General features: G+C 32.2%; 1 protein-coding gene across 9 annotated transcripts in view; it reads right to left on the reverse strand.

Annotated features, from left to right (window-relative positions):
• Positions 1-15630, reverse strand: part of Wdr62 (WD repeat domain 62) — a 613801-nt gene that overhangs the window by 126523 nt on the left and 471648 nt on the right. For 2 of the 9 annotated variants that reach the window (XM_075296006.1, XM_075296005.1), the window contains exon 1: positions 8132-9978. The exons of the other annotated variants lie outside the window; for them this stretch is intronic. In XM_075296006.1, the coding sequence (XP_075152121.1) occupies positions 8132-8197 (66 nt within the window). In that variant the 5' untranslated portion in view covers positions 8198-9978. Of the gene's footprint in view, positions 1-8131; positions 9979-15630 lie in introns of those variants that run through there. 9 annotated transcript variants of the gene reach the window in all.

Raw genomic sequence — 15630 nt, forward strand, 5'->3', positions numbered from 1 at the left:
TAAAAGGCAGCATGTAAAAGGGCAGCACTCAGTGATAAGAGAGAAGTTCACCAATGTGGTATCACAATGGACTGAATAGCCTATGTGAGCCTGATATATCGGGCTGCCACCTAACCTAACCATACTATTTATTGGTTCATTAAATTTTGACTCAAATCTAAAGAAAACTCCAACGATAATTATAATCGGAATTCATAAGACAGAATAAACTCTTCTAAAATTACATAAACATTATTTCATCTAAAGGAAAAATAAATATAAATAAGGATACCACGATACAATAAAAAATCCATTGCCTCAATTAAAAATGTTAATGATTTTTTCGACCAAGATCAATCAATTTTGTAAATGATGAAAGTGCCGAAGAAATCAATTACTTTGTCAATCAAGTATATTTTCATGATTCAAGGAATTTCAATCAAAATATTAATTGGATCAATTAATTTCGTGATTGAATCCGAAAAAAAAAAATTCTCTGCAATATAAATAATATTCAATGAGTTTAGAGTAGATTGAATAAAATTAAACTAAAATACAGTAACTACAGTAAATGAAATACTTTTAAAATAATATAATTAATTATTATATTATTTTACATGAAATTAAATTAATCCAAATACAATCAAACTAGACTAAATATAAAGGGTGGTTAAATTATAAGGGCCGATGTTGAATGTGAACCACACCTAAACGCCAATTTTTTTTCCGAATTTTATTTGACATTTCTCTATTTCAGACTTACTCAATTTGAACCATGGACGTCGTGAATGGGCAGAATGGTTCCAGGAAATGGCAACAGTGGATGATCAATTTTCGAAGAAAATCATCTTCAGTGATGAGGCACATTTTCACCTCAGTGGATTCGTCAATAAACAGAATTGCCGCTTTTGGGCGAATGAGAATCCAAGAGTGATTGTCGAAAAACCAATGCACCCACAAAGAGTGACTGTTTGGTGCGGTTTATGGGCTGGCGGCATCATTGGACCGTATTTTTTCCAAAATGAGGCCGGTCTGGCAGTTACTGTGAATGGTGTTCGCTATCGTGAGATGATAACGAACTTTTTATGGCCCGAATTGGAAGATATGGATGTGGACGATATGTGGTTTCAGCAGGACGGTGCCACTTGCCACACAGCTAACGAAACAATGGCTCTTTTGCGCAACAAATTCAATGGCAGTGTTATCTCACGTAATGGCGATGTCAATTGGCCGCCAAGATCATGTGATTTGACACCGTTGGACTTTTTTCTTTGGGGTTATTTTAAAGAAGAGGTGTACGTCGATAAGCCAGCAACAATTCAAGAGCTAAAGGATGAGATAATTCGGCACATTAACGGCATAGAACCTCCATTATGCCTCAGCGTCATCGTAAATTTGAACCATCGGATGAAGGTGTGCCACCGAGGTCGCGGCGCCCATTTGGCCGATATTTTGTTCCATATATAATTGAGTAATACCAATATATCATAATAAAATAAAATTACAATAAATTTCCTAAATAGTTTGTGTTTTATCCAAAATCAACATCGGCCTTTGAAATTTTAACCACCCTTTACAATTGTTTAATCAAAATAAATTAAATTATTTAATATAAATCGAAGTAAATTGAACTAAATAATTAAATTTAAATTTGTTCAAATAAATTTTTCTTAAACTATAATGATTTAATTTAAGGAAAAATAAATTTTACATTAGTAGTTTTTAAATAAAATAAAGTAAGATTAGCATTTTCCCTTCAATAGACACCCTTTACATTTCAAATGAAACCGTGAAGAATATTCTCCGAATTTTCAACGCAGAAAAAATTTTCCGTGATCTGCAGAGTCTAGTGTATAACCCGTGATCTTGTGTGTACAATGAAACTATTGCGCAGTCCGCTTCCGGAATATTATAATGAAAAATCGACAGAATACCACTAAATCTATTAAATTACTAAATCACTTATTAGGGCCTCTTGTAGTTTGATAAGACGCTGATTATTGCAATCGTTTTAATGTGCTTGAATTGTTGTATTAAACCCACAATGGTGAATGCCTTGACAAGTAGTTGATATACACAGTCTCACATAAGTTTACATACCCCTGAGTTTTGTACCTCTTAACTAAACATATTTCTTGTTGTTGTTTATAACCCATACCAAAAAAATCTTCTTGAAAATTAACAATTACTTTGATTTTCAAATTAATTTATTAAAACGAAAGGATATATATGCATATTTTTTAAAATTTGATTATTTAATGAAAATATAAATTATTTAATCGTATGTAAACTTGTGTGAGACTGTGTAGTTGATGTAACATATTAACCTATATTTGGATAGATCTCTTTGTGAAAAATCTTATATCAGTTTCCATTGGACATCTGTTGTGATTAGACTTAAAGCAGGAAATAATTAAATTGTTAATCCACCTTCAATCACATGCCTAGCTGCTGCTAACATGCAAGTGAATTACAATTACGATTTAAAATCGCTATGCCATTTCTCTGGCCGTAATAACTTCTCCACCTCCATAATAACCAAGATTTGTAATCCATATTAAAGTGATATCAGCAATGATGCATGTTGAGCAATACCATACCATTCTTATGAATTTATTCAATCCATTTAATCATGCCTTCCTTCATTCCGAAAGTCATTCATTCATTTATTCATCCATTCACACTTGCATTACAAACACCAGCTGTGCAAAAGTGAAAAGCTACTGCTCCAACTACTGGGGCGACTGCAATGGCTCTGACTGTAATGGGATGGATCTCTCATTAAAATGTTAATAACTTCCTAATTTGTAATCAGTAAATCTTAATTACATTTTACTACAACTGAAATCTCAACTTTTGGCTATAAAATACAATGCAACTTTCCTCTAGTATTTTTTAAGTACCGTGGCATAAAATGGAAGTTGTCTCTCAACAACAGAGACAAAGTGGTACTTGGAATCCTCTAAATACCATTTGACTCTGAAGCATAATCACGAATATTGGATGAGGAAAAGTTTTATATGTAAAAGTTTTCATTTTGAGCATCTACTCCTGAATAGATGTAATGTGGTAGTGCTTGTTTTCATATTCGACTGTAAACCCCTAAAATGTCCTGCGAGATATTTGAGCCAGGAATGTAAATGTTAGCAGCAAATAAACATGAAATCGAAGTTAAACTACATAAAGTAGAAACATATCCGTAAACCTTAAGGTAGATATTCATATGTATCATGAGAGAGGGTGGTTGGAAAATTTGGTAAATGCCTGAGCTTAGAAATGATTTTAAAGGTTAAGAATAGAAGTTTTCTAGATGGGTGTTCTACTCCGAGACGCTTCAAGCAGGAGTGGGCTGTATCGTTTTGTTAAATCTCATAGAAGAGTATAAAAATCAAATAAAAAGATTTAATAAAGGAAAAATAATTAACAATAATTAAATTCTGAGTGACGTTTTCCTATGTAACAGAGAAAGTAATTAGGGTGCCCATTCAACATTCAAATTTTATCTTAACATTCCATATCATTTGTGAACTTTGCTACTTTTGAAAGAATTACAGCGAAAAAAAAGAATTGTTTTTGTCTTAAAAACTACAGTAGCAATCAAACGAAATGCAAAGCTACTCCATATGGTCAGTGGTAACATGTGTGCGAAAATAATCGTAAGAAATTCGTTTCGCAAGGTACAAACAAATTTCACTGAACTACTTTGAATATAAGTTAATGAAATCTATTTTAATTAAAGTTTTCATTATTTTTTTAAAAATTAAAAACACGTATTAAGACCCTGGAACACTGACAAATACGAGTAGCATGCCGGGCTCCAAAGATGCTATTTTTCCACCAATGATTTTGATATTGATTCATAGCAAAAAATCGAGGATTATTGCTTTAAGGATATACAATTCATTTTTGAATTTATTTTATTCTAGGACAGGATTGTCTGAATTTTGATATCCATTCAACCTAATCATGTATCAGGCTCACTTAGACTATTCGGTCCACTGTGATACCACATTGGTGAACTTTAGTCTTGTGTCGTTCCGGAACGAACTAGTTCCAATTAACGGTTCACTAAAAGGAACGACTGTCACTAGTTCCATCTCTTTCGTTCTCATCGTTCCTTTTGTCAATTAGTTTTATTTTCAATTTACGCTCCATCGTTCCTCGGATCGCAGTTTGATTTTTTTACTTCTGTTTGAGCTATTTGCCAATTCAATTATTTTGGCGCATATGTATTTAAATCATTGATTGATAAGCTGCTATTTAATAGATTCATTAATTCCATCTCACAAAAAAATCTTAATTTCTTGCAATGAATAATTTAGCACAGAGTATAGTATTATTCAATCCAAAAATTCATCCAAAGAGTTTGGCTTGCTGAATTTACTTACTTCCTTAAATTTTTCATTCCTTCAATTTTTTTCTTACTATATTACTAAAAACTATTTGAAGTAATTTCACTCAATTTTCCATATTTTTGTATCTTTCAATTGACCATGAACTTCGTTACACAACGTAAACATACAATGTAATGTCTGTCTTTAATATATGACAGTGATGATAAATATAAAAATCCGGAACGAAAAGGAACGATGGAAGGATTTGAAAGAACTAGTTCCATTGTACAAAAGGAACGATGAGTCCGAATCACTACGGTGAACGATTTTGCCCAAGACTAGTGAACTTCTCTCTTATCACTGAGTGCTGCCCGATTTCATGTTAAGCTTAATGACAAGGGACCTCCTTTTTATAGGCGAGAGCGAACGGCGTTCCACATTGCAGTGAAACCACTTAGAGAAGCTTTGAAATCCTCAGAAATGTCACCAGTATTACTGAGGTGGGATAATCTACTGCTGAAAAACTGTTTGGTGTTCGGTCGACGCAGGAATCGAACCCACGACCTTCTGTATGCAAGGCGGGCATGCTAGCCATTGCACCACAGTGGCTCCCAACCTAATGTTGTCTGCCTTGCTTACACTGAAAAAAAAATTTTTTGTCTTTACACTAATGAGCGGAAAAGAAGCGGAGAATTGAAGAAAGACATCATGCTGATCATTCTTAACATTTATGGGAAGTGATAATACGCCTCACTGACGGTTTATTAATCATCAAGTTCAGGTTCAGTTCGGTATCAAGTCTCTAATGACTCCAGGAGAAGCATCCAGCGTCTCTTCCCCATTGAAACTATCGGCCTTGGGTTATCTAGTTATAATCGGATTTTTTTCTTCTTATTCTGGTATCTTTATCTTAAACTCCAACAGAAAGCAATGACATCTATGTCAGTTTAGAATATTTAATGTTCGAGGAATTTTCCAAACCCAACAAAACATTATGAATAAACCCTCAAACATTCCCGCTTATCATACAAACCTCGTATATGCTGTTTCGAAAACATTATAGTATTTCCAAAGCGTATATTTTTCTATATGTTTATTTGGATTTCTCTTTGCCTAAACATAGTTGTGCCATTCAAATACAATAAAATCCCCAAATGTATCTTTAAGCCATGAATATTTTGTCATCGCATCGAGTGTATGGGAAATTGGTTCATTTTATTTATCAATGGGATTCTCATGATTCTGTGGTTCAGTCCTTGTAATTGAAATTTCCAGAAAACTCATTAGAATAAAATACTTTGGGATTTTCTCTACGTATGTGAAGTAACAACATGTCACAAAGGTGTTGAAAGTTATTGCCACTACAGATTAGATGTAATCAGGTTTTGCGACTAAAGTTTTCAACTTGAATTGATACAATTTTAATTAAAAACAAGGAAAGAAACAAACGAAAAGTAGAAAGGATCTAAAATAAAGTTTGAATATGTAGATCTAGATAACGCACATACAGAGAGAAGCAGAGCAAAAGTAATGGTTTGCGTAATGACCATTGGTTGAACATGAGATTCAATGACAGCATAGAGTAAACATCAATGATTCCAATGAGCGCACATTTTTGGGGTGTTTTTTACTTACTTGATCGTAAAAATAGATGCTAAGGATGCTCGAAGAATGACAACAGCATGTTGTTATCTAATTCTAGACTAGAATTAGGTTAGGATTTTCTTTTTCATAGCTGTAAGTGTTTAACAATGAGGAAGACTCAAACATTTGGTCCTTCGAGCAGGATTTTATGGTTTATCCAAAACGGAATTAAAAAACTCAGTTAAACCAAAAATTAAATAAAATCCCTAAACAAATTAAGAGAAAACATATCAAACAATGGGTGCTTCGAGTTGGATTTGGGACACTTCCTGGAGATGAATTTTCTCCTAATCCAGGCGAATCCAAGCCAACTGACAAGTCTAGCCTCAACTCAAACCGTCCATCCGCTTAGTCCAATCTTGGCATACTCTTTGCAACATTTCCTCCGGTATGTCATGAATAATTGATTCAATATTGTTTTCCAATACGTCAATTGAAGCGGGATTGTCTGTATAGACATGAGATTTAATATAGCCCACCAAAAATAGTCAAAAGCCCTAAAATCGCATGATCTAGACGGCCAATTGACATGTCCTGACCGTAAAATAAAAAGTTTCACCAAACTTTCCTCACAGTAACTCCATTGTTACGGGTGCTATGTGGCATGTGGTCAACCTCTTTCATTTTGGTTTAACCCTTCTGTGCGTGATGAGGTCCCGCTGGACCTTTTTGATTTTTATTCATACATAACTTTATCTTTTATATGAATTTCAGCTTGATGGTTTATGACTTCTTGTACTGAAGTGTTTTAAGTTGAAAACTTTAAATTTTTATGTGATTGAATCATTAAGTCGGTTTTTATAGGTATTTGAAAAAGTTTAGTGCGATTCTGCGTGATGAGGTCCAATGGGACCTATTACTAATAACATTAGTGGTTTTAGCACAGTTTAAAAAGCAGTGTAAAGATATTGCGATTTTTGTATTTGGAACAATTAATAACACTAACATCCTTTCAGAAAATACCGTTATTTGGAAGAATTTGTCATTTTTGAAGTTTCCATTGGTTTCGTTGCTTGGTAGTACATAATTTTATGTCTTCCGTTGATATATCCAATATAGTGAGAATAAAAGTGCAAAAAAAGTTATTTGAACTTCATGGAAATCGTGGTCGAAATAAGTTTTTATATTTCTATACATTTTCCAGACATATCGGCTCCTGGAATTTGGCAAGATGTGCCTCAATTTGGACCAAGTTTGAAACAACCACTGTGCACATAATACTGCGAGCAAAACGATCGCCACTAAAAAATCGTATTGTTTTTCCTTCAAAAATCCAGTTTGTTAAGAACATTCAACTACAAAAACAATATATTGTTGCTTGGTACGTATAAGGTACCACGCCTGCGTCAAACATCAGGGCCACTAGTATACTAATCAAAAATTTTAACATTATCTGTATCCTATTAAAAATTAAATAAAACTCAATATTTACAACCAAATGTTTATATATGCAATTTGTGCATTATAGAAGAGTCCACCTACAGTAAATGATCGAAAAATATCGTAGGGATAACCTCTCTACCATCCTTTTTTTATTGTAGGTCCCACGGGACCTCATCACGCTGGTATCGCTTCCAGTGTTATCACATACACAAGGGTTAAAAAAATCGGATATCTCACGGTAGCGCTCACCATTCACAGTTACTTTACGATTCGCATCATCTTTGAAGATGTACGGCCCATAAACCGCACGAATCTGACTTTTTCTTAATGTGGTGATCTTCACTCCAAAATTGGCCATTCTGCTTCTTTACGTACCCATTGAGCCTTTACTAAAACAGCCATTAAATTAGAAAATTTTATTCTTCCTTGAATTCAAATTTTATTCATCCTTGAATTCAAATTTGTTTCTACCAAGTATCAAGATTCAATTTTAAAAGAAAATTATTCTTTAAATGCATCCTTAGAGCTGCTTCTTTGGCTGGGAATCAATACCAAAATCATCAGTATAGAGACAAAATCTTATCCAAAGTCCGTGTAAAAAAATCCGTACTCATACCCACATTGTACAACAAATGGTCTTTATCGCACCATTGACATAACAAGCTACGAAGAAAAATCCTTTTAGTTACAACATTTTTATCTCTTAGTCTAAACTTTGCTATGCATATTTAATTTTTTTATTTTTTGTTTTTTGCATTTTTCTCTAAAGCTATAGGTTGAATGAAAATTACCTCATATGCAGCAACATCCTCTTTGCCATAAATGGCCACCGGTGATGAATTACGTGGAGCAAACATTGCAAATTCGGGAGGTGATGGCGATGGTGGTTTTGCTTAATTTGCACGGTGGATAATTTTCAAAATTTGTTATTTTTTCGATGAGACGAAAAAGATACAAATGAAATATGATGACGATCAAAGAGATGACACTTGTTTGTGTGGTTGATTGTAGAGGGAGAGAGAGTAATGAGAGATAACTTAGGTCGTTGACGATTGCATGATGATTGTAAATGGGAGCATATTACAAACACCCCAAAACACAATGGTGGCGTTAACGTTTCACGCTGAGAGCGAGATTTTTTATATAGATATTTTGACCGGAAGACAGTAAAGAAAATAGTTGCAATTGCTTTTTGATGCAAAGGGAAATTACACAAAAAAAAAAAACAACACATCCACTTATTAAAATGTAATTTAAAAGATTTTGTGGTTGATATTGTGATGTACAACAGGCAATGGCCTTTTTGTGGTTAGGTTTTTTATTCGTTACTATTTTTCTTTTAATAATTATATTATTAATTACAATTATTTTATTTGTTGTTGTATGTTAAAACAATGGCACTTGATTTGAAGAATTAAAAACAATCAACATTGAAATTGTTGGAGGTTGGTTGTTGGCTGGTGGTCTTGAAGGAAATCCATACGCCTCCTATTCTCATCTGAGGAAAGATAAAACCGCCATGCGTCATGCAGCTTTTGTTTAATGTTTTTATTATTTTTTTCTTATTATAGCACACGTTTATTAAGGTGGTTAGGTTGATTATAATGGCGGTGGAGAAGAATATCAGTTTACTTGAGCAAATTGCTATTCACGTAATAATAAAGACTTTTTGACTTTATAGGGGTTTGCTTTTGGCATGCAAATTTGATTTGCGCGCGTGTGTGTGTGTTTTATTATTATTTTTTTTTTTTCATCTATTTATTGACTTTGATGTTTTCGATTTTTTCACTTTTTAACATGTTTTTTTTTTGGCTCAAATGACTGATTGACTGAGTACAAGTCAAGGTCATTGTTCATTGTGTGTGGCTGTAAATAGAATTGTCTGTGGAGGTTTAAAGCTGGGTTGCCTTAAAATCAATTGACCACCAACTTTAGATTCCATTAACGATAGCTTTTAGCAAACTTTTATAAAATGCGCTAAGATAATTTCTTAAAAAAAATTGATATTTCCTTTTGAAGATTTTCGAACTTTCTCTTTGTTTTTCCTGGTGGGTTTTGTCACAAACCGTAATGTATTGCTTAGCGCTTACTTAACTATTAGCATATCCGTAGATATATACACACAGACATATAATTATATACTTAGAGGCAAACACTTTTCTAAAAAAAATTCTAGTTTAAATATATTAACGTTATTTTTATTTCTTGTCGTTTAAAACCAGTCGTCGTTTCGTTGGTAGTTTTATTTGTTTTCTTTTTTTCTACGTTTCTCTGATATTATAGATCGTTGTCTTATTTTTTAAGAATCTTAAATATTCGGTTTCAATTTTTCAAAACGTTTCGTAGTTTTTCTTTACAAAATTTAAATTGTATATTTTGTAGAATTTTTTATTTTTTTTATAATTTCCTCTTATTTCTATTTGCCAGATCGTATCGTTGTTTGCGTTATCGTTGAATTTCCCTTTTGTTGTTGCAATTTCGTTATTTTTTCCTATTAATTAAAATTTAGAATATAAACGTAGCCGTTGTAATCGTTGATTTTGTTGTTGTAGTTATGTTTATTTTTGTTATTGTTATTGTAATTATTACGTTTATTAAGGTATCGCATCTTAAAGATACGTTTATTAACACGGCTCAAATCAAACTGATTGTCTTAACATTCTCTGTATGTTAAACGCTCAAGCTGGGGGAGCAAAACGACGAGAAACAAAAAAAAAAAAAACAAAACACACACACAAAAGCCACGACAACAACCACCACCAACAACAACAACAACAACGTGTATCAGACTTTAAGACAACCTCAACAAGCATTCAAGCTAGCCCAGCCAGCCAGTCATTCAATCAGCCAACAAGCTAGCCAGCCAAGAATAATAATAATAATGACAACAAACCCAACAACATCAACATAGTGGAAAACATCAACGAGAATAATAAATTCCAGCTAAGAAATAAACTCATGCTCTAACACCAAACCTCAGACTCAACCAAATCTCCAACAATAAGATTTACAGTGGGTCAAAAATAAAAGAAAATAATAATGAGAAGAATAATTAGCTGATGTGTCAATTTGAGATGTGAGTGTGAGTAGATTAGTACTCACATACTCACGAAAGAAAATGTCTACTAACGTAAGCTTACACACTACTAAATTTTATAAATTAAATTAAGCTTAATTCAATTTTAAAAAAATTCATTTAGTGTATTTAATTTTTTTTCTTAAAGTTAACTTATTTACAATATGCAATTTAAAATTTATTAATTAGTAATTAATTAATTTTTAAAAATTTTGATTAATTCAAAAAAATTTACAGGGCATTATAAGTTTGCAAGTAAGTATATAACGCCCTTTGGGAGCCACCGTGGTGCAATGGTTAGCATGCCCGCCTTGCATACACAAGGTCGTGGGTTCGATTCCTGCTTCGACCGAACACCAAAAAGTATTTCAGCGGTGGATTATCCCACCTCAGTAATGCTGGTGACATTTCTAAGTGGTGGTCTCTAAGTGGTTTCACTGCTATGTGGAGCGCCGTTCGGACTCGGCTATAAAAAGGAGGTCCCTTGTCATTGAGCTTAACATGGAATCGGGTAGCACTCAGTGATTAATTTAATTTAAAACAACATTTCAGCAATTAAAACAATAACATAAGCTATTTAAAATAATTCATAAACTGTAAAATAATTTGTACTATTTTACTACTACTGAGTATTATAGATATGTCTTTGAATTATATAATTTTGTTTTACTTATTTACTTTTCATATAAGAAATATTTAGTGTACAACAATCCAACTCCATACACAGAAAAAATATCACCAAACTACTTCAAATAAAAATGTGGGTTGAAGTCGAAAACGTAGTCAATTAACAAAATAAACCGTTATAATTAATTTTTAATTAAATTAAAAATAAAGCGATCTAAGAAAATTATTTAAAAAAATATACATTTCTAATTAAAAAGATTCATTTATTTTTATACAATTAATTCAGTATAAAGTATTAACTCTTATATTACAAGAAAATTATTTCTTCTAAAGATAAAATAATTTTAAATAACTAAATAAAAAAATCAAAATAGAAAGTGTCGAAGAAATAAATTATTTTATTTAATCAAGTATAATTTTTATTTCTAATTAAATCTGTGATTGACGCTATCACCAATAGCAATACTCTTCCTTGTACACAGAAAAAAATATAACCAAAATATTCCCAATTAAAAAGTTGATTGAAGTTGAAAACTGTTTCAATTAAAAAATTAATTGATTCTATTAATCTTTTAATCAAACTAGAAACATTAAGTCAATTAGGTCAATGATTGAAATTGTTTAAATTTTCAAAATTAATTGATACAATTAACTTTTTAATCAAAATATTATTAATTATTATATTAATTATTAATCAAAAATTATGGATATATTTTTAAATTCTTAATTATTTTTTTTCGAAACTATACATTTTTGAATCAAACTAAAATGGATTAAAAATAGTTATAGAAAGTGATTGAAATATAGTATAACGTTTACAAATAGTTTAGTTTTTAATTAAAAAATTATTTGAATTTTGCATTCAACATCAATTAAAAATTTAATTGAATCAATTCAAAAATTAATTGAAATTTGCTAATGAAATCAATTAGTTTTTTAATCAAGTATTTTTTTTAATGCTCATTTAAAACTGTGATTATACTATCATTTTCATGATTGACGACATTTCAATTAAAAAGTTAATTGGATCAATTAATTTTGTGATTGAATTTGAAAAAAAAAATTTTGTGAGTAGAAACTTAAACTTTTAAGCAAACCTTTTTACAATTAGTTTTTATAATGTTTGCATTATTCGTTTTGCCTGAGGTCATGAACTAATGCAATTGTTTTTAATTAGTTTATTCTTAAAATATTCTTAATATGAATAATAAGCTCAGCATTCGTTCTAGGGTGCAGTTTAACGAGTAGTGGATATTAAATTTATTTACTTAAATTTAAAAATGTTTTAACTTTATCTAAAGAAAACACCTATCTTGAATTGAGCTGGCAAACTATAAGGCTTTTCACAATTTCTGTTTATTTCACTTTAATTTGTATTTTATTTCCAGAATAGAAATAAAAAGAAACTGAAAACTAATTTTCTTAAGTAATTTTTTATTTAATTATTTATATTAAATGTAATTTAATAACTTGCATAGAATGTAAGTCAAGTGAATTTATCCTTCGTTCTTCCAAAAATTAAATTAATTGTTGAATATATTTAATTTGGCGAAACGGAAAGACCATTTCTGTGAATTATGAAAAAGCAAACAAAAAAGTATTTATATAATATTTTTCTTTACGTTGTAGTTTATACTTACTCAATTTTTTGATTTAATAAGAAATACATACCTGGAAAAAATGAAAAAAACAATATTTAGAATCTCGGTATTAAATATGTAGGAAGGGCATTTTCTACGAGAAATATAAAGTGATAAATCAATATTTTTATATAAGACTTTCCACTTTCAAAGATAATCGGGGTTGAAAACCATTAAATTTTAACTATAGATTAATCTCCTAATTCAATAATAACACCGCTCAGAATCATCAACACGTTGTTGTTTTTGGTCAAATGTGAGCTCGCGCGGCACCCATTTTGCACAGAGCTTCCGCATATCCAAATATTGATGAATGATATGACCAACACGTTCCTTTGATATCTTTAAGGCCTCTGCTTCTGGACCAACTTCATTTTACGGCCATTCAAAATCATTTTGTGGATTTTTTTGATGTTTTCGTCGGTAACCACCTCTTTAGGGCGTCCACTGCGTTCACCGTCCTCCGTGCTCATTTCACCACGCTTGAATTTTGCATACCAATCAATTATTGTTGATTTCCCTGGGGCAGAGTCCGGAAACTCATTATCAAGCCAAGTTTTTGCTTCCACCGTATTTTTTCCCTTCAGAAAACAGTATTTTATCAAAACACGAAATTCCTTTTTTTCCATTTTTTTCACAATAACAAAAGTTGCTTCACAAAAGACGCTCTATCTCACAAACTAATTGACTTACAGACGTCAAATTTTGACACGAATCATTTGAAGGTTGGTACTATATAAAAATAATATGCATTTAATAATAGCGACGCCATCTATGTGTCAGACCGGGGACTTATCAGCCAACCTGTTAAAACATACAAATTATCTTTATCACATTCGTTTGAATAAATTAAATAGTATTTCAAAGTCTTCGCTAAAAAGAGAAAATTCCCAAAGAAATTTGTCGGCCCACTGTAATATGTGCGAAGAGAGAGAAATATTCAAGCCATGTTCAAATAACAAAAAGCTGATCTAAGCTTCTCATACCGTCAACACAAAGGCATAGTATTCGCCGACGCTAATACGCATTGTTATCTTGGTGTTGGCAATAGTTTTGCTTAGGCTCTCATAGCATCTATAATACAAGTTAATATATGCGTGCTCTTATACTACAAAAACACAAGAAAGCCATCAACATTGTTAATAAACAATTGTAGTTTACGCTTTACGAGTCAATAGGGCTCCACATTCTAGAATCTAGAATATCAATAGGTCTCCAAACTCGTACTCTCTCTCTCTGGGCCAAACACAAACACACTTTGTATTCTACGATATAGGGCAATTTAAACATGACTGCTTATTTTCCCAATTTTTGTCTCTCCCTCTCAACATTCTTAACAAACATTTATTTCTCTTTCTTATTGCTGTTCTTCCCCCACCCACAGTGGGGGCATATCTATGTGAATACATGAGTTTCCATATTACATTGAGTTTTTGCTATTTATTATTCTCTTGCTGATATTGTCGTTGATGGTGGCAGCTCTCCAGATCGATATTTGCTGATGTTATTTTGTGTGTTGGTGTGGTTGACTTATTGGTAGTCACATTGTTTGTTGGTTGTCTTCTGACTATGATAGGAATCATGGATATTCTTTACGTTCTACCGACAACGTTTTCAGTCGATGGCTATGAATGTGTTGAGTGGTATGGTCAGTGTTGCCAATTTGCTGTAAAGAAGTGTTTCAGTGTTGTTTGGTAGTTCTCCATTTATGATAGAGGGTGTGATGTTGATATGCCTTTGTTGATATTGTTGTCATCGTTTGCTACGGCCCCTCGAATTGTATATGTGTGTATGTGAGGTGTTTGAGTTTTGTTCGTAATATTTATACATGGTTGTTGTTCTTGTTGTTTTATATCAATTCATTGACTTTGACTTCTTGTTCTGCTGTTGGTTTTCCTCTTCTACGTTGTCTTTTGACCACTAATTTTAACTCGTTTTCCCCTGAGTTGTTGATGGTTTGTGCGTGATTCAACTCCAACTTAAACATCTGATTGCCGGTACAAAGAAAAACACAATGACAAACGGTGGTTTGTTTTTAGATGTAAAGAAAAATGTAGTGGAGAAGACGCGGTGGAGAATCAAGTGAGGTAAGGTATGTTTAGTGATTGAAATTCAAGTTAACCATTTGATGACAAATGATACACACTTCGGTATATAATAGCCCCAGTCGAATAGATGTAAAGGAAAGGTGAAAAGAAATACAGGGCATGAATATGGTACTCTTGTTGGAGTCGATCAGATATTGAGAGGGAGCGAGAGTGAGAGTATGAAAGCATAGTAAATAAGTTGGAATATGGTGAAATAGACGTTCTAACAAAAGCCCACATAACTTTCTCTGGGTTATTAAAAACTTTAATATTAGAATTAGCAAGTACCAAGAATCCCGAATTACTATGTATAGATTTTGTAATATATAATTAAAAACTAATAATGTCTACGCATTGGTGGCGGCGATATCTCTTATATCTCTTATCTTGTTTGCCTTTTCACAGATATTTGCTTTTACTTTTGATAATTATTACAAATTTTTACTGGAAGTCGCAAAAAGGCCAGCAAAAGAGAGCCAGAAAGAGATCAAATTTGACATTTGATAAATAGAGAAGTTGGAAGTATTTGCGGGAGATATTTTGTTGTTGTTTATTGTTAATAAATATTTTGGAAGAATCCATTTGGAATACCATTATAAACAGAGAGACAGAGAGAGAGAGAGAAAGAGAGAAGAGATAAGCCCCTGAATGTAATACTGCGCGCATACCGTACACGAAGGTGTTCACTAAATTTTGCTGAAGTTAGTTTGGCACCTTACATGTAGAGATTTTAGCCTTCTCCTCCCTGTCATTACACCTAATGCGCCGTGCAGACTATAAGTTTATACGAACGACAGTGCTCGTGTCAAAAATATTCTAAATATTGGTCACACTATAAGTTATGTTTGACCGCATAATCG

Source organism: Haematobia irritans, chromosome 2 (assembly GCF_050003625.1).
Source record: "Haematobia irritans isolate KBUSLIRL chromosome 2, ASM5000362v1, whole genome shotgun sequence".
Classification (NCBI taxonomy): domain Eukaryota; kingdom Metazoa; phylum Arthropoda; class Insecta; order Diptera; family Muscidae; genus Haematobia; species Haematobia irritans.